General features: G+C 49.1%; 2 protein-coding genes across 2 annotated transcripts in view; both read right to left on the reverse strand.

Moving 5' to 3' along the window:
• Window positions 1-4,238: 4,238 nt before the first annotated feature.
• Window positions 4,239-9,337, reverse strand: LOC132328536 (olfactory receptor 5G3-like). Its single transcript, XM_059848456.1, has 4 exons — window positions 9,275-9,337; window positions 7,373-7,489; window positions 5,384-5,447; window positions 4,239-5,281 (listed from the first exon to the last, which is right to left on the reverse strand). The coding sequence occupies exon 4, from the start codon at window positions 5,177-5,179 to the stop codon at window positions 4,253-4,255; it is 927 nt and encodes a 308-aa protein (XP_059704439.1). The 5' UTR covers window positions 5,180-5,281; window positions 5,384-5,447; window positions 7,373-7,489; window positions 9,275-9,337; the 3' UTR covers window positions 4,239-4,252.
• A 3,171-nt stretch (window positions 9,338-12,508) lies between these two features.
• Window positions 12,509-24,846, reverse strand: part of ABTB2 (ankyrin repeat and BTB domain containing 2) — a 111,827-nt gene continuing 99,489 nt past the window's right edge. The window contains exons 6-17 of the mRNA XM_059848457.1: window positions 23,952-24,041; window positions 23,413-23,514; window positions 21,912-22,008; window positions 21,118-21,253; window positions 19,881-20,107; window positions 19,012-19,190; window positions 18,553-18,658; window positions 18,309-18,411; window positions 17,772-17,862; window positions 16,089-16,157; window positions 15,575-15,688; window positions 12,509-14,298 (exon numbers count right to left, since the gene is read on the reverse strand). Of these exons, the coding sequence (XP_059704440.1) occupies window positions 14,101-14,298; window positions 15,575-15,688; window positions 16,089-16,157; window positions 17,772-17,862; window positions 18,309-18,411; window positions 18,553-18,658; window positions 19,012-19,190; window positions 19,881-20,107; window positions 21,118-21,253; window positions 21,912-22,008; window positions 23,413-23,514; window positions 23,952-24,041 (1,512 nt within the window). The 3' untranslated portion in view covers window positions 12,509-14,100. The remainder of the gene's footprint in view (window positions 14,299-15,574; window positions 15,689-16,088; window positions 16,158-17,771; window positions 17,863-18,308; window positions 18,412-18,552; window positions 18,659-19,011; window positions 19,191-19,880; window positions 20,108-21,117; window positions 21,254-21,911; window positions 22,009-23,412; window positions 23,515-23,951; window positions 24,042-24,846) is intronic.

A 24,846-nucleotide genomic window follows, 5' to 3' on the forward strand; every position in this document is an offset into this window, starting at 1 on the left:
TTAGTCTGGTTTAGCCACTGATTGGGTTTGATAAATCACTTTGCACAGTGGAAGGTTTATACCACCTCCTGAAGAAGTTAAGGGAACAATTACTCATCAGATTCAAAGCATTAACCCCAGCAATTTATCCTGACTTTAGAAATCATTATGAATTTGAAAAACAAACTGAAAACAACAAAAAACATACCCAAAAAACAACCCCAAACCTCATTGGTTTAGAAGATCCAGAGAAGACAAAGCACTGGTGAGAGATGAGGAGAACTTCAAAATTTTCTTTAGGAGAGTTAGAACAAATTAAAATAAACCTAATTTCTTCTCTTCCTTCCCGTGAAACTGAAATTCAGGTTCAAACAGGAGATTTGTATTAAAACCCGTTTTAATATGGTGATACTTTTATCACTCCTGTGAGAAGTGTTAAGTGGAGAAAGAAAAGGGTTTTAAAAGTCTAGAGGCCCCAAAAATGTTGTGGTGCCATAATTAACTGGGGGGAGTAAGATGTTGATAATACATTTCAAATAAATAGAATATCCATAATTTGGGAAATAATCCAGGTAGTGCTGCTGTGCAATGACTGATCTTCAAGGCCAGGTTGGACAGGACTTGGAACAACGTAGGCTAGTGCAAGATGTCCCTGTCCCTGGATCATCACTGGAGGATTCATAAGGTCCCTTCCATCCCAAGCCGTGGATTTCATGATAAATTCCTGGGTTTCACCCCAGAGACCCTGAGCCTGGATGATTATTTGTTGTGAGAACAGGGTCCAACCTCAAGCCCTCTCCTTGCAACAGATCAACTCCCTGCAGCCTTATTTTGGCTCAAACTCACCTGTTTCCTCACATCTCAGGGCCCTTTTTGCTTGATCAGATTTTATCTCCCAGACCAGAATTTCCAGGGAGAAATAAACCCAGTGCTAGTGTGAAAGACAGGAATAATTTACCTTCACAAAAAGCATTAAAACTTGACCAAAAAATCTGCTGTTTGCAGTCCTCATTCACAGGAACACCAAGGGCTTTGTCACTGCCCAGCCCTGGAACAGGAAATTTCCCTTGGGAATGGATAACTTAGGAAGCAGCTTCTTAAAGAGGAGACCTGCACTGGTAAATAAAGACCATTAGTTAACTCAATTAGTTTCAGGAAGTTAAATGGCAGCTTGAGGGTTTATTTACCACTATATACATATAATTAAATATATGAACATTTTACTATATAAATAAAGTTAATATAGAGGTTTCATTTACATATGCAGTTCGAGATGTAAGTACTTAATAAATAAAATTATATATATTAGGAAAATATTTATATTTTATATATTATATGTAATTACATACATTTAAATGTATCTCTTAGAATATATAAATAATTTCCTGGGATCACAGGGAATTAAAAAGAACTGGTGTAAGAAATGGAGGTTCAGGGATTGAGAGACAGCCCAGGGTTTGGAGAAGTGTTGCAATTGCCAACCAGGATGAAAGGAAAACACTGCAGGAACTTTTCTGCTGCAATTAATTTTTACCTTTTCTGGTGATAATGATGAGCTGAATTTAAGACTTTTAGGTTCAGATTGACCCTTCAGTCAATTTGCCCAGAGTGTGCCTCCTAATTCTGCTGATATGAGGAACATTCATCCAAAATTTGAGTTAGGAGTGAAGGTTCAGATGTACTGGAATACATGTTTTGCAATCAGGAAGAACCTTCACAATTTCCTGGAGTTATTTGTTATTATATCCTTCTGCAAACACTTGGGAAGGACAATTTTCCCCAACTAGCAAAGAATTGTCACAAAACCACTTAAAATTTCACCCTCTCTGATTGTTAAGATACTCACGGGTCCTGGAGCTGAAGTCCACAAGCTCCATCGGTCTAGCCAAAACCAGGAAGTTTTGCCTTTCCACCCTCTAACGTGGCTGGAATATTTAAGTTTTACCCTATCCCCACGCGACCAATTACCACAGGGTCTCTGAGGCACCTGAACACACAATGAGCCTTCTCCAGAGGCCCTGGGATCCCTCCCAAGGTTTCTCAAAGGAGTTTTAGGGATGGGATGCCTGTAGTACATCAGAATTGATGCCTGCTGAGCCTGGGTGATACCATTTGGGAACACAACACTGCCAAGAGGAAACACCAAAACAAGGATTTTTCCTAAAGGCTTGTATTTGAAAGAATTTTTAAATTCTTCTCTAATTCCATATTTCTCTTCTCACCCTCGCAAAGAAGCTTTTCCTTCCCCGTTCCTCCAGCTCTCAGTCAGAGGTTCATTGCAGGAAGTCACTTGAGTGGCTGTCAGTGCTTTTCTCCAGCTGCTGGTGGATGCCCTTGCACTCAGAACACTCACTGATGGCTCATCTCCATCCTGGTAGCCACCACACCCTCCACAGCTGCTCTCCTGTCCCAGTGTCTGGGACAATTATTCCCCATGGGCAACACTCAGCATTTTCCCTTTTCCAAGCTTACCTGGTTCCCATCTGCCCATTTTTGACCAGGAAACCTCATTTTCAAAAGCCATTTTGCAATGTGTGCTCCAAAATGGGTTCAGGAGACTCACGGGGAGTAAACTGTACCAGCCAGAGAATCCTGGGATGGCAGGGGTGGGAAGGGACCTTAAAGCTCATCTCATTCCAATGCCCTGCCAGGGGCAGGGACACAGGATGACTCCTGAGGAATGTGTGCCCACCAGGAGCAAACATCAGTGCTGGACATTCCATCTCCTTCCCACATGGTCGCTCCAGCTCCTCTCATGCATGGTCAGGTGCTGTTCCCACAGAAGCTGGACACAGTTCACCCTCATTTCCCCAATCCCCACTTGCACAACAACCCAAAACCTTTTGGTTTTGAGAGCAGCAGCTCCAGCAAAAAGCCACAGCGTGTACAGTGACAGTGCCACGGCCACAGACTCAGGGTTTAATTCACTAAGGGCTCATGTTCCTGTTTAAAGGTCAGCTGATGGCCAAGGCAAGACCAGCTGGACAAAGAAATTAAAACCATTAAAGGCTTTCATAAAATATTAACAAAATGTTGAATATTTTTAAAATATTGAATATTTTCAAATAGTTTTTGTATTGCCAAACAATGGCTGTAAAGCCCCGGAGCAAAGAGAGTTGCTCTGGGGCTTATGTTTTAAATGTCTTAATGTTTTAATCAATTAAAAATTATGGGGGTTTATGTTTTAAATAAAACATTAAAAATAATCTTTAGTCCTATTTAAAGAAAAAATGTACAATCTTGTCTGCACCTAAATTAAACAACGTGCTGAGGGTGGCAGGGAGGAGCAGAAGGGTGGGAGAACAGCAGGAGATACACAAAGAGGTCCCAGTTCATGGTCTTGATCACAGAGTCACAGAACTGGTTAGGTTGGAAAAATTCTCTGGGATCATCAAGTCCACCATTCCCACAGCAGTGCCAACGTCACCACTAATCCATGTCCCCAAGTGCCACATCCACACACCTTTTGAATCCCTCCAGGGATGGGGATTCCACCACTGCCCTGGCAACCTGGACAGCCCTTCCCATGAAGGAATTTTCCCTTTCCAACCTAAACCTCCCCTGGTGCAACTTGAGGATGTTGTCTCCACATCTGTGGACGTGTGAGCTGAGGCCCTGGGGGTCCTGCCATGGGGGCTCAGCAGAGCTGAGGAAAAAGGAACAGGAGCATAAACAGCTCAGGGGGATTTAGCCAGGCAGCCTGACTAAATAATAACCAGGGAATTGTTGGCAAGATTTGGGAACAAAGGATTCACCTGAGCAACCCTGAGTGCCTGTGAGTTTTGTGTCATCAATAAATCAGCAAACTACCTTGATTCTGGCTTGACTTAATCTAGCTGAGCAGCTTCTCCTCCATGCCAAGTTGTTCTGAGTCTCTAGGAGAGTCTCATCACCCTGGATTTCACCATGGACCTGGCACAGGGTGAGATAATGCACTGATTGGGAGGTTTGGGGTTTTTTCCTATATGCAGTGTTTTAACACCAAATGTGTCACAGAATTCTGGAATGGTTTGGGTTGGAAGGGACCTCAAAGCTCAGTCAGTTCCAACCCCCTGCTGTGGGCAGGGACACCTTCCACTAGACCAGGCTGCTCCAAGCCTCACCCAAACACCAAAACTGGAGTGAAGTTATTTTCAGCTGATATTGAATCAGACAGCACAACATCTAAATCAAAGTGCAGAAGGCCCCAAAAATGTCTCCACATATTTCACAAAAATCCCAGCACATCACCCACATCTCCATTGTATCTGGCCACAATGTTAAATGTCCAAGCTCATTTTATTTTCCCAAGTCTCCTCCAAGCCTCCTTCACCTCCTGGTTCCTCAGGCTGTAGATCCAGGGGTTCAGCATGGGGGTCACAACAGTGTAGAGCACAGCAGCCCATTTGTCTCCTCCCCTGGATGTGCCTGGCCTGGGGATTAAGTACATGAAAATCAACGGCCCATAGAAGGTGCTGAGGGCAGTGAGGTGGGAGGTGCAGGTGGAGAAGGCTTTGCGCTTGCCCTCAGCTGAGCTGATACTCAGGATGGTGGAGATGATGGCCACATAGGACACCAGGACCACCAGCAGGCTGGGAACACCGAGCAAAGATGAAGAAGTCCTTAGGATGACGAGGCTGAAGGTGGTGTCAGAGGTAGAGAGGGAGATCAGCAGGGAAATGTCACAGAAGAACAGATCGATGGCGCTGGAGCTGCAGAAGAACAAGCTGGACATGCTAATGGCTTGTCCCACAGCATTGGTCAGCCCCAGGAGGTAGGAGCCGGTCACCAGCCGGGAGCAGCGCTCCGGGGACATGACAAGGGGGTAGAGCAGGGGGTGGCAAATGGCCACATATCGGTCATAGGCCATTGCAGCCAGGAGGAAACACTCAGTGACCAGAAACAGGCAAAAAGTGAACACCTGAGCCATGCACCCAGCATAGGTGATTCCCTTCTTCCCCAGCAAAACCCCAGCCAACATCCTGGGGGTGATGATGGTGGAAGTGCAGAGGTTCACAAAAGCCAGGTTGCCCAGGAAATAATACATGGGGGAATGGAGCAGGGCACTGGCTCTGATCAAGGTGATCATGCCCAAGTTCCCCAGGATGGTGACAAGGTAAGTGAGCAGGAAGAGCAGGAAGAGGGTGACCTGAGTTGCCGGGTCCTCGCTGAATCCTGCCAAGCTGAACTCAGTTGCTTGGGTGCAATTTCTTCCTGGCATTCCTTCAAAGTGTGTTGTCTGTGTGAACTCCCTGATGGAGGTTTCCTCCAGCTGGAAAACACTCTTTGCAGTGGGATCTGTTTGGAGACAATCCTACAAGAACTAATACAAGAGTTTAGGCACAGATTGGTTAGACAGTGCTGGGTGGAAGTCATGGCATGGGTAGGGAGCAGCTGTAGGTTACACAACCCTGAGGAGCTTTACCTTGGTGCTGCCTTCAATTCCCTGTGTGTCTTCAGCCTGGGACTTTGAAATCATCCAGCACAACCTGAAACACAGAGAAACCCAATAAAAGCTGTAAAAGACAGCACAGAATTGATTATTTTTCCTTGTGTTGGCATCTGCCAAGCACCTGCTTTGTCTGTCTTGTCCATAGAATCCTGTAAGGGTGTGGGTTGGATGGAATCTTGAAGACCATCTCTTTGCACCCCCTGCCATGGGCAGGGACACCTTCCACTAGACCAGACTGTTCCAAGCCCTGTCCAGTGTGGTCTTGAACACTTCCAGACAAGGGGCACCCAAAACTTCCTAACTATGAAGTCTCCCCTCCCTCCTGATTCACAGGTTTGGCTCTAAAATATTTTCCCAGCTCTTTATTCTGTTCCTGCAGTCTTCAAACAAAAACATGCAACACCCAAAGCTCAGCAATCTCCTCCTGAAAACATTTCTTTTTGGGGGAAAAAAAAAATTAAAAATCACCTTTTGGATGTGCCTTATATCAGCAATAGTAAGATCCAAAAGTGTTCCTTAGAGGAAAGCTGCCAGTCCTCATCCAGGAGCCCTCTGTGGTCAGTGAGAAGTACCCAGAGTGAGTGTTCCAACGGGGTGTCCTCACCACACACCTGCAGCAGATCACCTGGATTTGGTGCTAAGCCCAGGGTACAATAAGGAACTGGAGCCCAGGAGCCTCCAGGTAGGAGCTGAGATGAAGACTGAAGCTGTTTCTTTGTAAGAAAAAATGACAGGAGATGGGTGGCTCAGTCCTTACTCCATCCTGGCTCTCCAGGATGATCCTCCCCTACGTCTCTGCAATCTCCCTGCTTCCCTCCTGATGCTCTTCAAGGTGGATGTTAAGGTGCTCTGCAGGTGAATTTAAAAATATACCACTGTCAGCAAAGACCTTTTTCCATGTAATTTGGGGATTTAGAGGCTCTTGGATTCCCAGGAGAGTGACAAAGCCCAAAGCAGGTTGTTATTGCTTCTCTGAGCTTCTGAGTTTGGAGGTGATTACACAGAGGAGATTATCTCACCCTAATAAGCCCCAGGGCTTTGGGGACTCCCCAGAGCAACCACAGTGCAAAACCCCACCTGTTGTGTCCAATTTTTGAGCATTCCAGAGATGTTCAGCTCTACAAATGCCATGTTTGGCCTTATCACACCAGTGAGCTGAGGGGAATCTCACTGGTGGGACACAGTCCCATGGGAGCTGGTATCCATCAGCAGTTCCAGTCACCAGAGATGATCAACCACCCTTCTACCCATTCCAAATTCCTTAGACCCAAACCATGGCTCACCTATCTCATCCCTGGAAGTGTTCAAGGTCAGGTTGGATGGGGCTTGGAGCACCCTGGGCTGTGGATGGAATGGCAGGGGATGGAATGAGGTGATCCTTAAGGTTCCTTCCCAATCAAACCATTGGGGATTCCAAGATGATTCCATGATTTCTCCATGCATGTATTTTGTATTGTTTCCTCTCAAATTTAAACTCCCAAATTTAGATGATTTATTAAAGAAATAATTTTTAAATTTTTTCAGGAATAAAAAGGGAAGCATCAAACATACAAGAATCATTCCCATGTCCATCAAATCATTATTAAGTGGAAGCCTCTTCCCTCATCCCTGTCTTCTTTCCTGGAAATCCTTAGGATGCCACAGCTTCTCTGAGACATCAGCTGGGATTACCAGAGGATTTTTTCTGTCAGAAGAACAGAGGGGTTTAGAACACTTGCTCCTCTGCATCTTTATCCTTTCACCAGGTCTCCTCTAGAATGATGTTGTGGAAGAAGTTTGAAATTACTAGAAATGGATCAGCTTCACAGTTTTTCCCCTCTGTTTTTCAACTATTTCCAAATTCTTGGAATTACTCTCAAATACACCCAAGAAAATTCCTGTGAAAGGTTCAATCACAGGAACATCCTAAATAGAGAAAACTGCCTCCAGCAGCCGCTGGAATGTTCCCATTGCTGTTCTTACCTGGTCTCCAGGTGCTCCTGCCAGAGCTCCCAACAGCCATTGCCATTTCCAAACAGGAGCTATGGAAGACATTCCTGCTGTCCACGAGGGTGAAGAGGCACTTTGGGGTGTTCTTGGCTGTGCAATCAGACAAGAGAGTGTCAATGATCTCGTGGTCCCTTCCAAGCCAAAGCAGCCCCTGATTCCATGGGACGATCAGCACCTCTCTCAGTTCCAGAAACATCCTCCCACTAACCCAGGACTTTCCTTTTTCTGCACCATATCAGGGATGTGCTGCCGAGTGCCCCCGGCATGGGAGGCCTCAGCATTCCCTGGAACACCTCAGCATTGCCTGTGACACCTCAGCACTCCCTGGGATGCCCCAGAATTCCAGGCGTGCCCCAGCATTCCCGGGTTGCCCCAGCATTACCGGAATGTCTCAGCATTCCCAGGGATGTCTCAACATTCCCGGAGTGCCCCAGCATTCCCAGGGATGCCCCAGCATTCCTAGGATGCCCCAGCATTCCCGGGGTGCAGCTCCACGCCGATCCCGCGGTCCGGCGCCGTCCCGGGCTGCAGTGCCGGGCGCTCCCCACGGGGCGGCAGCACCGAGCGCTCCCAGCCCGGCCGGTCCCGCCGTCCGGGGGCGGCCGCGCCTTTAACCCGCCCTGACCCGGCGGGGTCGCGACCACCGCGGGCAAACCCCCCTGATCCCCTTGGTTTCACCCTCCAAGGCACAGGATCGCAGCATTTCCTGAGCCAAAGGGACCCAAGGGGAGCATCGAGTCCAAATCCTGGCTCCGCACAGGACCCCAAGAATTCCCCGCTGTGCCCGGGAGCCTTGTCCAGAGCCCGGCTCTTCCCCAAAACCCTGAAAACACAGCGGGGCTGGGAGAAGGATGACGACGGGGGAGTTTTGTTTATATCTCGTTATACGATCGTTCTATAGATCCGTTATGTATCGTTATCAGTAACCCTACAATCAATATGTCCCTTATATTTCGCTATACATCCCTACACATCGCTATAAATCGCTTTCACGGCGGCGGCTCCAGTGACCGACGGAAGCCCCGCCGGACCCCCCGCTCTCCTTCCCGCAGTCAGACCAGGTTTCCTTCCCGGCTCCAGCCCTGGATTCCCGCGGCAGTCTCAGGTGTCTCGTTCCATAAAGCAAATTACTCACAGCAACACAGAGCCCGCCCGAGCTGGTCCCTCCGGAGAGCACCGACCCCTCATTCTTACCCCAAACTGTGCATTCTGGCCCCTGCACATTAACTCGGATTCTACCCCAAAATGTTCATTATGGCTCCGACAGAATCCGTCCCGGAGCGACGCCCCGGGCCCCGCTCGGCCAGGGCAGCTCCGGTGTCCCCTCCCCGCAGCTCCCGCTGCTGCCGCCTTCCCGCTCCGTGTCCCGGGACGGGACAGCGATCCCTGAGCCGGGACACCGATCCCCGCGCCGGGACAGCGATCCCTGTTCCCCGGTCGGGCCTGTCTCCGTTCCCCGCTCACCTCCGAGACCGGCGCAGCCACCCCCGGCCCGGCCCCGCCGCTCCCCGGGCTCCGCTACGGCACTCCTGGGTTTGGTCCCAGAAAAAAACCTCGGGTTTTATTTCTGAGATCGGACTAGCAACACTTGCCCCGACCCCCCCGGGGACCCCCAGTATGATGTAGGACAGCCGGAACCCCGGCGGTGTCGGGCGGTGCATTGGACCGGAATGGGGGGACCCGCCGAGCGGGTCCGGCCCCGTGTGGGGGCTCCAGGGACAGCGGGGGACGCCGGCTCCGGCCCTCTGGGCTTCATTCTCCGGCACCCCGAGGGAAAGAGGGAGGGGAGGGAGAAGGGGAGAGCAGGATAAGGGAGGAAGGGCCGGAGGGGTAGAGGGAGGTACAGGATGGGACCCCGAGGCCTCCGCGCCTCACCTGGGCCCCTCCGGAGGAGCCCGGCCCGGCCGCTGCCACCCGCACCGAGCGCTGAACGAGCACAGGAGGCCGGGGCGGCTCCCGGGCGTTTAAATCCCTCGGTCCCGCCCCGCGCACCTGAGCAGGCCCCGGCCCGCCCCGTTTGGGGCTGCTCGCCCCGGGATGCGCCGGGAGCATCTGCTCGTCCTGGTCCGGCATCAGCTGTCCGTGCCTGCAGGAAGATGGGAACTGCGGCGGGAGTCTCCCATCCCCATGGATGCCCCTCTCCCTGCAAGCTCTCGCACTGACCCAGCGTGTTTTCCGCCTCCCTTTTCCCAGACAGAGAAACATTGGCTGCTCCTCTGGGCAAGGAAAAGGCTCCTGTGCTATTCCCAAAAACAGAACTCCTGGAATTAGTGCCCTGGGAGCCCAGTCTGGTCCTTCCAGTCCCTGGGGGTCATCCAGAGGGTCTTTACCAGCATGAAATGAAAATGACATCCTGGTCCAGTGCATTTCCAGCAGGACTGGGCACTCCTGGCCACGGTGACCAGTCCATGGAAGTTGGACCAGTGACAATCCAGGGGGATTTGAAGTTGGATTCTTGCAGATTTCATTGTGCAGAAGCTCCAATTCTTTTTGGCACCTCTTGTTTAAATGTTTCCCTGCTGGAAGAGGTCAATTAGTCTTTTGAATGGCCAGATTGCCAGAGGCAGGGAAAACCAACCGGCACTCCCTGCACATCTCCATCACTTCCATGTCCACCTGCAGCGAGTGGCTGAAGGACAGGAGCCAGCCCAGGACAGGCTCAGAGATGAGGTTTCCAACCCAAACCATTCCATGATGATTCCACCATCTCTCCCTGCATTAATTTTGCATTGTTTCCTCTCAAATTTAGATGATTTGTTAAAGGAAAATAAAATCTAAAATTATTGCACGAATAAAAAGGGGAGTTGTAAAACATACAAGAATCATTCCCATGTCCATTAAATAATTTTTAAATTGGAAGCTTACTCCCTCATCTCTGTCCTTGTTTTGCTTTCCTGGAAATCCTTAGGATCCTACAGTTTCTCGGTGAATTTCACTCCCCAAAAGGGGATGGAAAACTCCTGATGCATTAGGGAAAGGATATTTTTTTTTTATTCCAAGGAATGACAAGCAGAGAGATGGCCTTGGACACCAGGGATGAACACCCTCACCATTCCCTCTCTCCAAACCCTGCGCAGATGGGGCTGGGAATGCCGGAAGGAGCCGGGTGTGCCTCTAATTGCCCAGCGTGCCTTTAATTCCGGCCTAAGCCAGCTCAGCCTTTGAGCCTGTCCCAGCGCGGGGACAGGCCAGGACAGGTCTGTGCACATCCCAGCACCCAGGTGCATCAGTCCCCGGCCTGCTCCACACCCTCCAGGCCGCTGTCTGGCCATTCCAGACCATTGCAGCAGGATCTCTGCCTCCTCTCCCACGCCCACAGTTGGCCCGCAGTGACGGGGTCCTGTGGCTAATTGGAGGCAAATGTGGCAGCCACGTCTGGCTGAGCAGCTCCCTGCAGGTGGCGGCGAGATGTGACCTACTTGTCACTGGAATCACGCCCCTGCTCGAAGAGCCCTGAGCTCTTCTGACAGCTGGAGCCAGCTGACCCCGGGAAGGAGCAGAACCGGGGGAGCTGTGGCTGCTGCCAGCTGGAAGCGCTGCCAGGACAGGTCTGGCACCCCAGAGCAGCTGGAGGGAGAAGGGACCTGCGGGGGGGCACTGGGTGAGGGGCAGGAGGAAGGTGTGACCTTTCCATTTGGCCCTGGTGCTATTCCCTTGGGAGTTTTTAACTTCCAGAGCTGGGTTTCTGTTTGCCTGTGCCCCTGGGAATCGCAGGGCTATCTCTGGTGTGTGGTTTCTGGGCAGGGCTTTGTGTGGGTGCCCAGGCTGTGGATGGAGAGAGGTACAAAGGGACGCAGGAACCTTTCTCCTGCCTGAGCTAAGCACGGAGAGAGGATCAGCAGGTGAGTCCTGTGCCTGGAATAGCAGGAATAGGGACAGCACTGAGATGACTCCAGCTCTGGGTCGTGTCACTCCTTCTTCCTTGCTCTGCTGCAATTTTATCACAAGATTCCTTTTTAGTGCCCTTCTTTTTCTTGAGCAAATAACGCCAAGTGCACCATTCTGTGGATTGATGGATCCCTCAGGCTCCAACCCTGTCCTTCGGACAAGCAGATCCAGCTTTGGAGCCCACTCCTGTGCCACAAGCAGTGTGACAGCAGCCTGCTGGCCCATTCCCCGGGGAGTGTCCTGCCTCCTCCCCGTGTGACCCCTGGCTGTGCCTGTGGCAGGTGCAGGAAGCAGTGACAGCCTGCCCAGGCAGCTTTTGGCGAGGGCAAAGGGCCTGTGAGTGGTGCTGCTGCATTAGCCAGGGCCTGCCTGCTGTGCAAAGCCTTATTAGAGAGCAAAAGGGGCTTTATTTAAGGCTGGAAGTCATCGAGCCTGTTCAGGCAGATGTTTATTTCCTCTGCTCCCCTGGAATGATGTCATTGTGGCCAGTAAAGTTCTGTGCTTCCCCAAAGCTGGGCAAACTGCTCTGGTACTTTCTCAGGCTCCCTGGGCAGCGCTCTATAAAATACAGGCAGTGTACAACTGGTTTCACAAGGAATTTCTGTTTAGCCTACTCATTAAAGTGCTCCAAAGGGAATCTGAGGTGTTTGTATTCCATGATTCTTGAGAACCAGTCACTGTTTATGCTGGCAGGTTTCCAAATAAGGAGAAAAAACGGATACTTCTGGGTCAAATTCTTGCTCTTAAGCTTTTATAGTCCTTACCTCTTGGATGAGTCCTGTGCTCTGACATCAATCCTCCCACACAGCACCAACCAGAGCCCTTCTGGCCTTTGGGATCTGAGGTGACATGGAAGGATCACCTGTTTATTTAATACCTCTGGCCTAAGACTTACTTTAACCCTCACTGTTTTTCCTGCTGCAGAGAAGAATCCTGGAATTAGGGGTTTCTTGGACACTACCATTTCCTGCTCTCTGCTGGAAAGCAGGTAATCTTATTCCAGCTGGAGAAAAATGCAAGTTAAACTTTTTAACTTCACAAAAATGTCTGAGCCTAGGAAGGGGAAATTAATGCCTCTGTATCCCTAAAATTAGACATATTTTAGGGATATGTACACCAAAAACCAATTTAAGATGCTTCAACTGCAACAGCCTTTTCCACATAAGTGTCTAAATCTTTTTTTTCCTACTGTTAGAGGAACAGAATAAATAACAGCACCTGTGTATTTTAAAATTACGTTGTTAATAAAATCCTGGTACATTTACATAAATGACAACATTAATGTACAATTAAACAAAGCATTGTAATATTACAGCAACAAAAGAGGACCTACATATTTGTACAGATAGCTGGAGCAGCTACTTGAAAATACTTTCCAAAATAAAGCCTTCTGTGGCATTTCTCAGTGATAATTTTGACCCCCCCCGTATGGCTTTCTGTAATAAATAGGGTTATTGGAGCTGGTGGTGTTCAGCAGATGTGTACCTAAAGCACAAAGGGAGTGTGCCCTGACCAACCTGTCAGCTGACTAAAAATCCTTATCCATGCATGCAATTTGCCTCTGTGTAAATCCTTTAGGAACAAGGCCATGTCAGATTTTGATGGATTTGCTGGGAGATGCTGGTGGTTCCTTCTCCTTCCCTTTATCTAAACTGTGTCTCTGCTGGGCTTTGGAGCCTGGGCCCAGCTGAGTCTCCTCCTTCCACTGTGTTTAGATACAATGGGAATAAATTGTTGAATTTCTAATAAGGAATAAATAGTTCTCCACTGAAAACTTGGTTTCCTCTTGTTCACCCGTCTACAACAAATGGAAGTCTCCTGGCAAATGATTTGTGGTGGGTGCTTAGCACAGCTCAGTGGGAATAGCTAGAGGTCCTTCCTTAATCCCAACCAGCTCCAGAGAGAGAGCAAACCACTGAGCTGGATGTTCTTTGGAGGCCAGGGGAGGCTTTTATTGCTTTTATTGCAACTGGGCAGTTTTTCAGCTATTGCCAGCTCCTGCTACACCTGAGCCTTCTAAAAAGTGTCTTTTGTGAAGTCAGGTCTCACAGGTAATGCTCAGAAACAGGCTTTTAAGGTGAAGAAAGTGACTGACTGACACTATCAGACCTTGACAGCAAAAGGGTAAACAGTCTTTTTCTTTCTCCTCAAAACAGATCCAGATTAACAACTGGCACAGTGAAACTGTATTTCAAAACACTCAAACCCCCAACTCTCCCCTCCCCTCCCTGCCCCAGCTCAGCTCCTCATTCATATTAGGCTTAAAGAGTGAGTAATTTCAGTGTTAGTATTAGTTTCTACTCAGCTTTGAACATACAAAACCTCTCTCTCAAGGTGCAAACAGTTTTGGGGGAAGTTTCTGTCGGTCTGTTGCGATGCACAGACGCTGGTACTACTGAGGGGAAGTATTTGTGTGCAGACAGATGGCTCGTGGGATGGGCTTTAGGGTCAGGAAACTCCTTCTAGGCAGCCTTTTTACAGGGAAAACATCTGTGTAGATGAACCTAAGCCCATGTATTAGTGCTGGGCTTAGCTGAATTGCCTCTTTCTCCACAGCCCGGCGCCGTGCTCGTGGAAAGGGCAGCGCCAGTGGCTGCGGTTGGGGCTCTCCCCTGCACCCCAGCTGGTGTCTGGGCCGTGGCAGTGTGGTCGGTGTGACAGTGTTGTTCCTGTGGCAGCAGCAGCAGCACAGAGAAGCCAGCTCCCCTCCCTCGGCACGGGGGGTGCCCGTTCCAGGCTCCAGGGCACTCTCAGGAAGGTGCAGAAGGCAGCCAGCCCCTGCAGCGCGGTTTGCCAGCCGGACCGGGGCTGCCTCACACCCTGGAGGTGACGTACACCGAGTGCAGGCGCCCGGCCAGGGCTGCCTGCAGGTCCCTCAGAGGGTCCAGGCCCTGCACTTTGCTGTTCCTGCTGTAGATGAGCTGCTTGAACGAGTCCTGCTCCAGCAGGGAGCTCATGTGCTTGAGGAAGAAGCCCTCGCAGAAAGAGGCCAGTTCTGGTGCATTGTGAATCTGGGGAAGACAGCAGCATTATTAACCCCTTCTGTACGTCACAGACCTAAATGACATCCCTGAGCCTCTCATTCCTAATGCTTTTCTCCCTTCTGTCTCTTAGAAAACTTTGAAAGACAGGAGTAAAAGTGGAAAAGCACTGAAGGCAGGACTTTGTCTGATCTTTTCTCCTGGTGCTTTTTGCAGGGGGGCATCCAGGCTTTTTTAATTCCTTCCCCTGCTGGCCTGCTGTTGGCAGGGCTGCTGGCCTGCACTCCAGCCCCTTCCCTTCCTGCAGCAGAGCAGCTGGCTGATGAGGTGGCCAAGGTACCTGTTTGGCTGAGCCACAGCACACAACAACGCTGCTGTGCTGGCAGATGGTGAGCAGGGCTCGGGGCAATCAGGACACGGGTCACAGGACGGGAGCCTCATCCCATCAAGGAGGGGCTGAACACAGGAGAACAGCATGCTGCACTCCTGAACCACCACGAGGTGATTTCTGCCTGGGACCTGGCTCCTTTTGCTTCAGGATCAGTAATAAGAACAATGAAACTCAAATTCAATATTAAGAAGCTCTGTGCACACACAGCCTCTTCCTGGGAATTCTGTGGAAATAATAATTTAAGGAAAAGTACATACTGGCCAGTAGGGAATGCTGTTTCCCCTTTTTACCACTGCACACTGTTAAATTTTTGGTCTGAAAGAAACCAGCCCAATGTGAGAGAAACTAAAAAGCATCAGTGGGACACTGTACACACAGTGAGGAAAAAAATCATTACCACCCCTCTGTGCAGTTTTTTTCTTGTCTTTAAGGGATCTGATCCTGCAAAATTCCAGAAAGGGCAGAGTATTTCTCTGGTTTAGGTTATTTGCTACAGAGGTGCGTATCTGTCACACAACAGACTTTATGCTCCTTTTGGAGCTGAAAAGAATATTTTCTAGCAGCAGGGGTGCTAGGAAAGGGTTCACTCTGTAGTTGCTGTGGTGTGATCAATTGCCCCTGCTGCTCCCAGGATTTGAATCCCTCAGGATTTGCTGATGTTGCTGTATCAGCCTGCTAAGACAGCTTTCCCCTACTCTGCAGGGATCCCCCATCCATTTCATCCATGATTGCTCCAGACAAGAAAACACACCGGGGCTGTGCAGGACTTTCCAGCCTGGAGCTGGGAATCATCTCCCTCGTGTTGTGGCTGGGAGGAGTTCCCTGCAGGGAGGGTGCCCACCTGGGGTTTTTAGTTACCAGCAGCACCACTTAGGCTGCTCACTGGGGTTCTCAAACCAGGGGGGTTGGACCTACCTTTGCATATTTATAGATGTTGACAGAGTTGTCCATGCTGATGGTCTGGGCACAGAGGATTTCACAGTGTCTCTGGAGGCCATCCAGCTGGAACAGGCTGGCAGCCGACAGCAGCTATGGGGACAAGAGAGAGGCTATTTGAGATCATGAGGCTTGAAAGGCCTGGGGAAGGCAAACAGGACGGATGATTTCCTCTCTGAAGAGTCTCTGACTTGCTGTTTTAATGGCCAAGTCCTCATCAAACAGCAAAAAGGCCGCTTCATGCTGAAGTGACAGACTGACACATTTCCCCTCTGAGCACAAGCTCCTCCCACAAGCATATTTGCTCTCCTTTCTGTCAGCTCGACACAGAAACACCAAGCAGCGATGTTTTGAAACTTTAAAGCTCATTTCCAAGCGTTAAATATGCTCCTGGACTGAATGGGAGCCTGCTGTTAGCTCCTGGATTTTGCCTTTCAACTCTGTTTTATGCCCCAGCGCACTTGGCAAGACTTGGAAGAAAAAGCTCTCTCACCTCTAAGATATCAGCGGTGGGAATTTCCATGGATTCTGTCCCTCCATAGTATAAATACTGCATCAGCATCTGGAATGGGAAGAAGTCCAGGCATGAAGTTATCAGGGCAGTCACAAGGGGCTGTTGATGGCTGTGCTCCCCTTCCTGAGCAGACGAGAATCGCGTCCTGTGCCGGCTCTCACCTCCACTGGTGGCTTTTTTCTCACTCCCTAGCATAGCAAATCTGCTGCTTTTGAACAGTCTTTTTTCTCTTGGGCCCTGAAAAGGGCCCTGCTGGGGACTTTGGGCTGAGGGTGACAGCGTGTCTCTGAGCAACATCACTGTCCTTGTCTGGGATCCGAGCCGCTGAAGCCTGGCAGGCCGGTCATGTGCGGAGCTGCCAGCGAGCCCAGCGTGAGCATCCCGGGGACCTCCCAGCCACTCACCTCCCCTGCTGGGCTTCTAATCAGCTTCCAGCCCCTCTCCAGGCCTGGAGGAAAAGGCATTAATTGTCTGCAGGGAGAGCAAGAGGCAGCTCCTGCTCTTTGATCTGCATGTGCCCACTCCCAGCCCAGGCAGTGTCAGGGGAGGGAATGGATTTGCTGTTGGATCACAGAAGTGTCCTGGGTGCTGTGTGGGGCTTGCAAGCTCTGCTTGCCATTCCTAACAGGGCGGGGAACAAAACTAAGCTGCTCCTTGAGAGATTGCCTTATTTGTTTGACAGAGTTACATGAGAGCAAAGCTCTTGCCAGCAGAGCCCTGAGCAGGACCCACATCTCTGGTGGCTCAGCATCCTCCACCCTACCTGAGCCTGCCTCTCCTTAACCCCTCTGACTGTATTTACCATCAAATAGTTAAATACTTCACTGCTTCAATTCTTTCTGATCTGTCTCTCTCCCTCCAGAAGCACAAGTTTATCTTTAGAAACCTTTTGATGTACAAATGCTGTTAAGGAAGCTTGTTTCAATACTCAGTTACATTTTCTTCTCTGTTGTGGCTTGAAGCTGCAAAATTTGGATGTCACCTGTCCAACACAAAACTTGTACAGCCCCTTACAAGCAGAACAAAGATGTTCTCATGGTCAGCTTACTTCCCTCTAGTGAGATAACAGCACTGCTGACCAACAGACCATGTCTGTTTGCTTATAAAAAGAGAAAAAAACCTCAACCCTTTAGTGAAACAGCTACATGACCTATTCTGCACTTCACATCTCCCTGTTCCTCCACTAAATATGGAAATGTCATAAAAGCAAAGCAAAATTCTCAGTTCTGAGCCTTTCTGGACAGGGATACCATTGATTTCTTATCATCTAATTTGAATGAATATGAAGCCTGGCAATGCACCTGCTACAAACAAGTTACTTTTTCCTTAGCAAAGCATGAAAATGCTGTGTTAAAAGTATAAAACTACTTTTCATTAGAAGACTAGTTTCTCCTGCTTTATGGAGGAGTCAGCTGCCTAGGAAGACAATAAGAATATAGACTGGAAGAGTCTGTTTTAAGGCTAGAATTTTGGAAAAAGGGTATTTCAGAAAACTCCTAAAATTCAGATCTGTTGAAAGGTACTCCACTTCTACCTGCAATATTATCTAATTATGGTATTACTTATTATCTACTTATGATATTACTACTTGGTTTTGTCTTACCTTCCAAGTAGTTGAGAAGACGAAAAAGAATAAAGAAAGAGTTGGATTAAGTCCCATACCTTGAAAATGTTGTATTTCATATCACTGATTTCTACAGTCTTGCTGCCGTGGCTGTCGTGCTCTGTTTTATTGGTCATTAGTGTCTTGAACCTGGGATTGGGTTTAAACAGATTTAATTGAGAAGATCTGATTTAACTGCATTAGTGTGCCACCCTCTCATCACACACAGCAAGGGGAAAACAAAGATCCCTCCTTGTTCTTTGCAAACTGAAAATCGAAACATTTCCTTTAATTTAATGATGATTTGTTCAGGGACAATTTAAAAGTGTAAATTGCCTGGATCTGATCTAATGCCACCCTGGGATAGGTGGAAAACCCTGTTTCTATGCCAAGAACAGAGAAAAAAACTGCAAACTGCAAGTGCACCAGGCCAGTGTGAGATTCCAGGAAAGCTGGAGCAAGTGCAGTTCTCCCTGCAAACTCTGGGAGAAGGAATGGGAAGGCAGGGAATGGCCAGATATGTACACCACATCTACCACACAAGATTTCAGGGATAATCATGGCTGGATTCATTATGTCCCTGGTTAATGACTCACCTGTTAGATGCAGTAACCAGCAGGACTTTGTGTGCATAAAAGAGCTTTCCTTCCACTAAGAAAGTTACATCAGACATTTCTTTATTGTTCAGAAAGTGAGGATCTGTTGGGTAAAAGGCCCAAAAAATGGTGAATTTTTTTTAAACGGTGCATGTTCCTCAGAAAAGAAATCCAAACAAACAAATAAAAAAACCCCAACCCAGCAGCAACCGAAAGCAGCTCACTGCTGAGGTGAGCACCTTACCCAGCCGAGCTGGCAGAGTCTTTCGGATCTCGGGGATGCTGGGAATGGGGCTGCTGCCATAGCAGTGGGTGAAGATGGATGCCAGCTGCTGGTTGATGGAATCATTCTGTGAGGAGGATGGAACAGGGATCAGCAGGGTCCAAATGTTCTGTAAGGGCTCACCTGGGGCTTGCAGCAACTGCACCCTACAGGAGTTACCTCCCCACAGAGGGACAAACTTTAAATTAAGGCAGAATTACAATACCAGTGGAGTTATGGAGGTATGAAGAGCTGCAGGGCTTCCCCCAGGCGTGTGTTTGTCTGGAGGCTCTTTATGACTTTAGATAAATGCTTCCAGGGCCATTTCCATGCCATAACTCCAAGGGACTTTGCCCAGCCATCCCCCTGTGCCTGTTGTGCACAACAACAACGAAACCTCAGAAGACTCAGCTCTGGCACAGTTATAAAACTCTGACTTACTTTGCTGGTTTTGAGGATGTCAAACATGAGCTGCAGCCCCTCAGTGACTAGCTCCTCATTGTAGTCCTCCTCTTTAATGGTGACAAACTCCCTCAGCAGGGTCTGCACCACGGAGTAGCGGGACTGGGAGAAGGTTGTCCGCAGGGATTCGATCCACACGTGGAGCTTCCAGGGCACTCCTGCAGCCACAGGAAAAAGGGACAGTGAAAAATTATTTCCTGAAGTGCCTGTGAGGAAATTATCCTGCTCCTATTACTAACACTTGGCAGCACTGAAGTAGCTCTACCTACATCCTAACAGCAGATAGATTTTTATCTTGATATTAAAGGTGACTGAACTGGGTCACTGACAGATTAAGTGACAAAGGATTGGCACCAGGATCACAAATTGGAAATTTCTGCTGATTTTTAAGGACCGGAGACTCCCTGTTTTGTTCTGAGCTTCATGGTTAGTCAGAACCACAAGACAAATTTGAACTGAAGTTGTAAGAATACATAGTGCCACACAACTGTGGTGTGAGGTCTTTTCTCCTAGTTACACACAAGCTTCAAAGCTTTTCTCTCTCCTGCCTTGAGATCAGTTTTGTTCCTTCACCTTAAACCATTGATAAACAGTGAATTTTAGGTGTAAGTATCTGACAGGGAGAGATGCCCCTTCCTTTTCATATATGTGAACAGAGGATCCAGCCAAGGGTGAGGAACATCCCAGAGCAGCAAGAATTTGAAAAAAAAAAAGACCCACTTTGCAGAGCCTTAAAAACTTCAAATTTAGATTAAACAGCTTTGCAGTTGTTGCTCTTCTAAGTGAGAGGGGCAGAAAAGGAAGGTTTTTATGCCTTTTGTGCAAAATGCCCAGAAGGAAGGGCTCACCCAGTGCCCTGAGCTCCATGGTGATGTCCACGTAGCCGTGCTCGGCGCTGTAGTACATGGCCTCCTGCAGAGCCTTCATCCGCGTCTTGCACAGCCGCACCTGCCCCTCGCTGGAGCTGCCCTGGCTGGAGGTGTCACTCTCCACTCCCTCGGCCAGAATCTCCTCCAGGGACAGCACATCCCCCTTGGCCTGCTGGGGCTGGCTCAGGAGCTTGCGCAGGACGTTCCTGAGCAGGGATGAGAGGTTTCACTTACTGACAAAGGAAATTTCAACAACTCAGACAGGACTGTGGGGATTTGGGATCCGGCTCAGTAAACAATAATTTCCTTCCCAAAGACAGCTGGCACTGTGGAGCAGCATGGAAACCACTTGTCCTTCCCTACCCCACATCCTAGAAACTGGTGCCCCTCAGCAAGGGCAGAAACATGGCCTATACTCCTCAAATAGTGGGTTTGTTTGGAATTTCACACGGCAGTTGCAAGAAACAGACTTTCTTGTTTGTGTCTTGTTTGGGGAGTTTGCATCACGGGTGTCCCTCAGCCAGCTGGGGACAGCTGCTCCAGACATTCCCCAGCCCAGCAGGGCCACCCAGCACTCCCTGTGCTGCTGCACTGCCACCAGCCGGTGCTCTCCATGCACCCACACCACTCCCTGGGGCTAATCCAGCTTATTTAAGGACCCAGCTTTAGGATCACCCCATCCTATCCTATGGCAGAACAAGCCTTGGATCTCACTAATGTTTTTTCTAGGAACACAGAGATTTCTGGAGGAGCTTGCAAGTAATATCTTATTTCTGAACAACCACCCTGAAAAAACAGGGTTGGAGAGCCCAGGCTGGCTGGTTTAATGATTCACCTCTTGGTTGGCCCCCCAAAAACCAGAGATGCAGACACCCAGGCTCTGCTGTAAGTTATTCTTGCCACCTCAACCTGATTAGATTCCATCTCAGAAGATGAACCAGGATCTCACAATCCTGATCTCATAACCTATCCTTAGGTGGGACTTGGTCTGCTGATGTGGGGCTTAAAACCAGCTCACTCTCAGTGCTGCAGAGCCAGACCAGCACGTGTAAGGACAAGAAACAGCAAACAAAGATCTTTGTTCTTTGTTGTCAGGAGACTCTTAACCCCATCTGCCGAACTGCACATGCAGGGGTTTGGGTCACAAAGTCACACAGGACACACAGCAACACCTAGAGTGCAAAAAGCCCTGCTCTGAGCAGGAGCAGAGCACTACCTGTGGCCGTGTGCTGCCGAGTGGCTGAAGCAGTTCATGTCCTCGTGGAGTGACGATGACATCCCGTTGACCTCCAGCATGCTCAGCAGTGGATCAGCGCCCCTGCTGAGCAGCAGGCTGACCAGCTCGTAATTCCCTGGGGAAAAAGGACAGGAACATCAGGAAGGTCCCTCTGTGGAAGCACAAAACACAGGACTGGCCACAGGCAGGACTCCCTGGCTCCGTTCCCATTAGAGGGAGTAGGGAGTGGTGGCAGGACATCCAGCACTGGGTGTCACTGGGAGAGGAAGAGGCCTTTTTTATCCCTTCCATAAAGCTTGGAACAGAGCAAGCCAGCCACTCCTCTTCATAAAAGCACAAAGATAACAGAGAAAGAAACAAAAGGAAAAAAACTAAAACCACTTTGAGGTGAGAAGTGTTGACAAACAAGGCCAGCACAGACTCATTCTCAGAATGCTCAGCTCCTGACAGCCCACTAAAAGAAATGCAGAATTTTTACCTGCATTTAATAAACTAATAAACCAAATTTCTTTATATAACAGTTATTTTCCCCCAGGCTGAATGGAAACTTGTTAATTTTTCACATCTGGGTGTTGCTTAGGCCCACAGACATGCCCAGACTAGACAGTTTATGTTCCTTGACAGTGCTTTGTGAAGGAGTTGGTGCCATCAGCTCTGCTGTGGGGGCTCTGGGGAGGAGTCAATGAGTGAGATAAGTTGGAAAACAGATACTTGGAGTCCATCAGGCCAGTGGCAGTAAGAGATGGAGAGTGCTGAGGCCACAGGGAGCTCACCTGCAGCTGAGGCCAGCTGGAGGGGGGTCTCAGCATAGTTGTCCTCCCCAGTGTTCACGGCAGAGCCCTCCACGTGGGCACCAGCATCCAGGAGCAGCTGCAAGGGCACAGGAAAGACAGGGAGTTGGGAAAAGAGCAATACAGAAGGACCAAGCAGCCAGGGGTGGGTGTTACAAAGGAGAACCAGTGGGTTCAGAGTGAGGAGGGCCCATCTGGAGAGCACCACCTCCTTTTTAATCTCCTTTACGGTCTGGCTGTGTAATTGGAATCTCCAGCTCCAAAGGGCCCTGCAATCAGAGCAGGAAGACCATCCTAGCTCCATGCTGTGCACAGGAAGCAGGGTTCCCCCAGGGAATTACCAGGCTGGTCATACCTCTGGAGCCTGTGTAGGGAGGCCTGGCAGCTGCAGGGACTGTCAGAACCTGCTTTCACTGAGCTGCTGTGAGAGAAAGAGCCCCCTCCCAGGTGAAGGGGGGAAGGTGACTGGGTGATGGGGATGTTTTATGGCCAGGTAGGGCTGGCAGAAGGCTCTGGAGCACCCAGAGCAGGGCTGGCAGGGACAGGCAGGGAGGATCAGCCCTGTGTGTGTGCATCCATCAGGATATTCCATGCTTTCACGATTGTGGGCACTGCAGTACACAACAGGAGCTTTGATTCACTTGGCTTCATCTCCTGGGAGAATCAAACTCGTATCTCACACATAAATTAAGGCTGTCCAACCTCTGGAATACCAAAGGCTGCCTGGGCAGTTTGCCAGGTGGAATCTAATCTTTATAATTATGTACAAATGTACACAAACAAAAGATGAGTGTGTGCAGCCTCCATTTACTTAGATTTTTTTTTTTGTTTTTAATTTTTTTCCTTCCCTTTGAGCAGGAGGTAAATTAAATTCAACAGCAATTGATTGTCTGCCGTGATCAGTGTTTCATTCCCCTGGAAGTTTGGGTAGCATTTCTGGGGCTCCACCCCATCCTGCTGCCCCCTGTGACAATTCCACAGAAAAGGGAGCAGGGAGGATGCCACAGGCTCAAATCCCACAACAGCTTAAGTCTTGTCCATGCAATTCTCAAGGATTATGAAGGAAGTTACGGATGATTTGCTGCCATTAGAGCAGACATCAGCACACACTGGATTTTTGCATGTAAATTTATAAACCAAATAATATCTACTGTTATAAAGCTCCTGATCAAACAGCCAACCTGCAACCACTCCACTGAAGCACTAGATTATTTAAAACTAAAGAAATGATTGTGCAGCATTGTTTTGGGAGCAGCGAGCTTTGGAGCAACACTGAAACCAAAGAAAAGCACAGAAACACGCTGTGTTTTGTTATCAAGGCCTTGCTAGGAATTATGTCACCAATTTTCATTCTCCTTGTTTTAAACAGCAGCAAGTTTTTTCACTGGTCTTTAGGAGGCTCAGGAAGGCTGGGAGTGAGGGCTCCCAGGGCTGCATTTCAGTGCCCTGTGCCTCCTGGAGGGATTCCTGGCTGGAATCTTACCTGGACCACCGAGATGTGCCCGTGCAGCACGGCGAAGGTGAGCGCAGTCCAGTGCCGGCTGTCGGGATGCACCGAGGGGTATCGTGGAGAGGCACTGGGCACCTGGAGCAGGGAAGCAGCACTCATTACCCGCTGCAGCCTGCCTGCCTCCCTCTCTCCCCTGCCTTCTACAGAGCCAGCTTCTTCCTCTGTGAGTGACAGGCCCACGGAATGGGGACTTGGGCCACTTAGAGAACACTGTGACCACCACTTGCTCTGCCCCATCCCCTGGGACTTTTAATGGGCTCCCTGGTTTCTCCCTGTGGCAGCTCCTTCCCTCCCCTGCCCATTAGACCTGCCAGTGCCAATCCAAACTGGAGCCACTGAGTGCTCCAAGAGGTCTGGAAGGTTTTCTCCCCCCTCCCAAATCCCTGAAGTGACGGCTTCTGGGAGAAATGCCTTGCTTGAAGCTTCCAGGACTGAAGCCTTCAGTTGCTAGGAGAGATTTCAGAACTCCTGTTAGTTTACATCTGGATAGTTATGGGCAGAGGGTTACTCACTGGGATATCTAAATTTGCTCCAGCATCTATAAGCATTTGGACCATGGCTTCATCTCCAGCAGCACAGGCGTACATAAGGGGGGTCATACCCTTCAGAAAGGAAACAAAAAATAAAACCAAAACCAAAGTTATCTTTCTATCCCTATCAACAGTGACACTGTCATGGACACAGTGAGTTTGAATCTTAACCTACAAAGTGTGTGTAGGGACAGCATACATGTATTTATAAAGCATTTTTAATTTCTATGCAGAGTGGGCACAACTGATACTGGAAAATACCTGGACAAAACATCACCGGACAAGGCTGAAAGAACACAAAAAGGATCACTGAAAACCCTCACCCTGTATTGTCCACAACTCTCCAGCTTTCCCAAGGCTGCCAACAAAGAAATGCCATTTCTTGGCTCATTTGTAGCCAAATGAACTGAAGGCAGAAAGCAACACAAAAATACAGACGATGAATTTATTTGGCAACTTCTCCCCATTGCTAAAATCCTATTTGCCTCAATATTTCAGCATTTCAATCCCATAAATCTCCCTCCCTCTACTTAACCAGCAAACCATGACGGCTCAGAGATGAATTATGAGAAAAATGAACCTTACTTATGGAGCTCATTCCTGAAGTAGCCAAGGACAGAAAGGAAATGGCCTGGTAAAATCCATTGCTGCTCACATCCCACAGCTTTCCTGCCCCCTCCCCTTAATTATTGCAGGCATTTGAATTTTTTACAGGCAGCATCTCTGCAGCTCAGAGTGCAATAACAGAGCTTCTTCCTTAAAGGGAGCTGCACTGTAAAATGGAATTACATCTCTCACACAGGAGTTCTGCTCTTGAGGGGGGAGGAAAGGTGTCTTTTCAAAGCAGCCACAACACCCAGCTTCTTCCTCTGGGGCA

This window comes from Haemorhous mexicanus, chromosome 6, assembly GCF_027477595.1.
Source record: "Haemorhous mexicanus isolate bHaeMex1 chromosome 6, bHaeMex1.pri, whole genome shotgun sequence".
Taxonomy (NCBI): Eukaryota; Metazoa; Chordata; class Aves; order Passeriformes; family Fringillidae; genus Haemorhous; species Haemorhous mexicanus.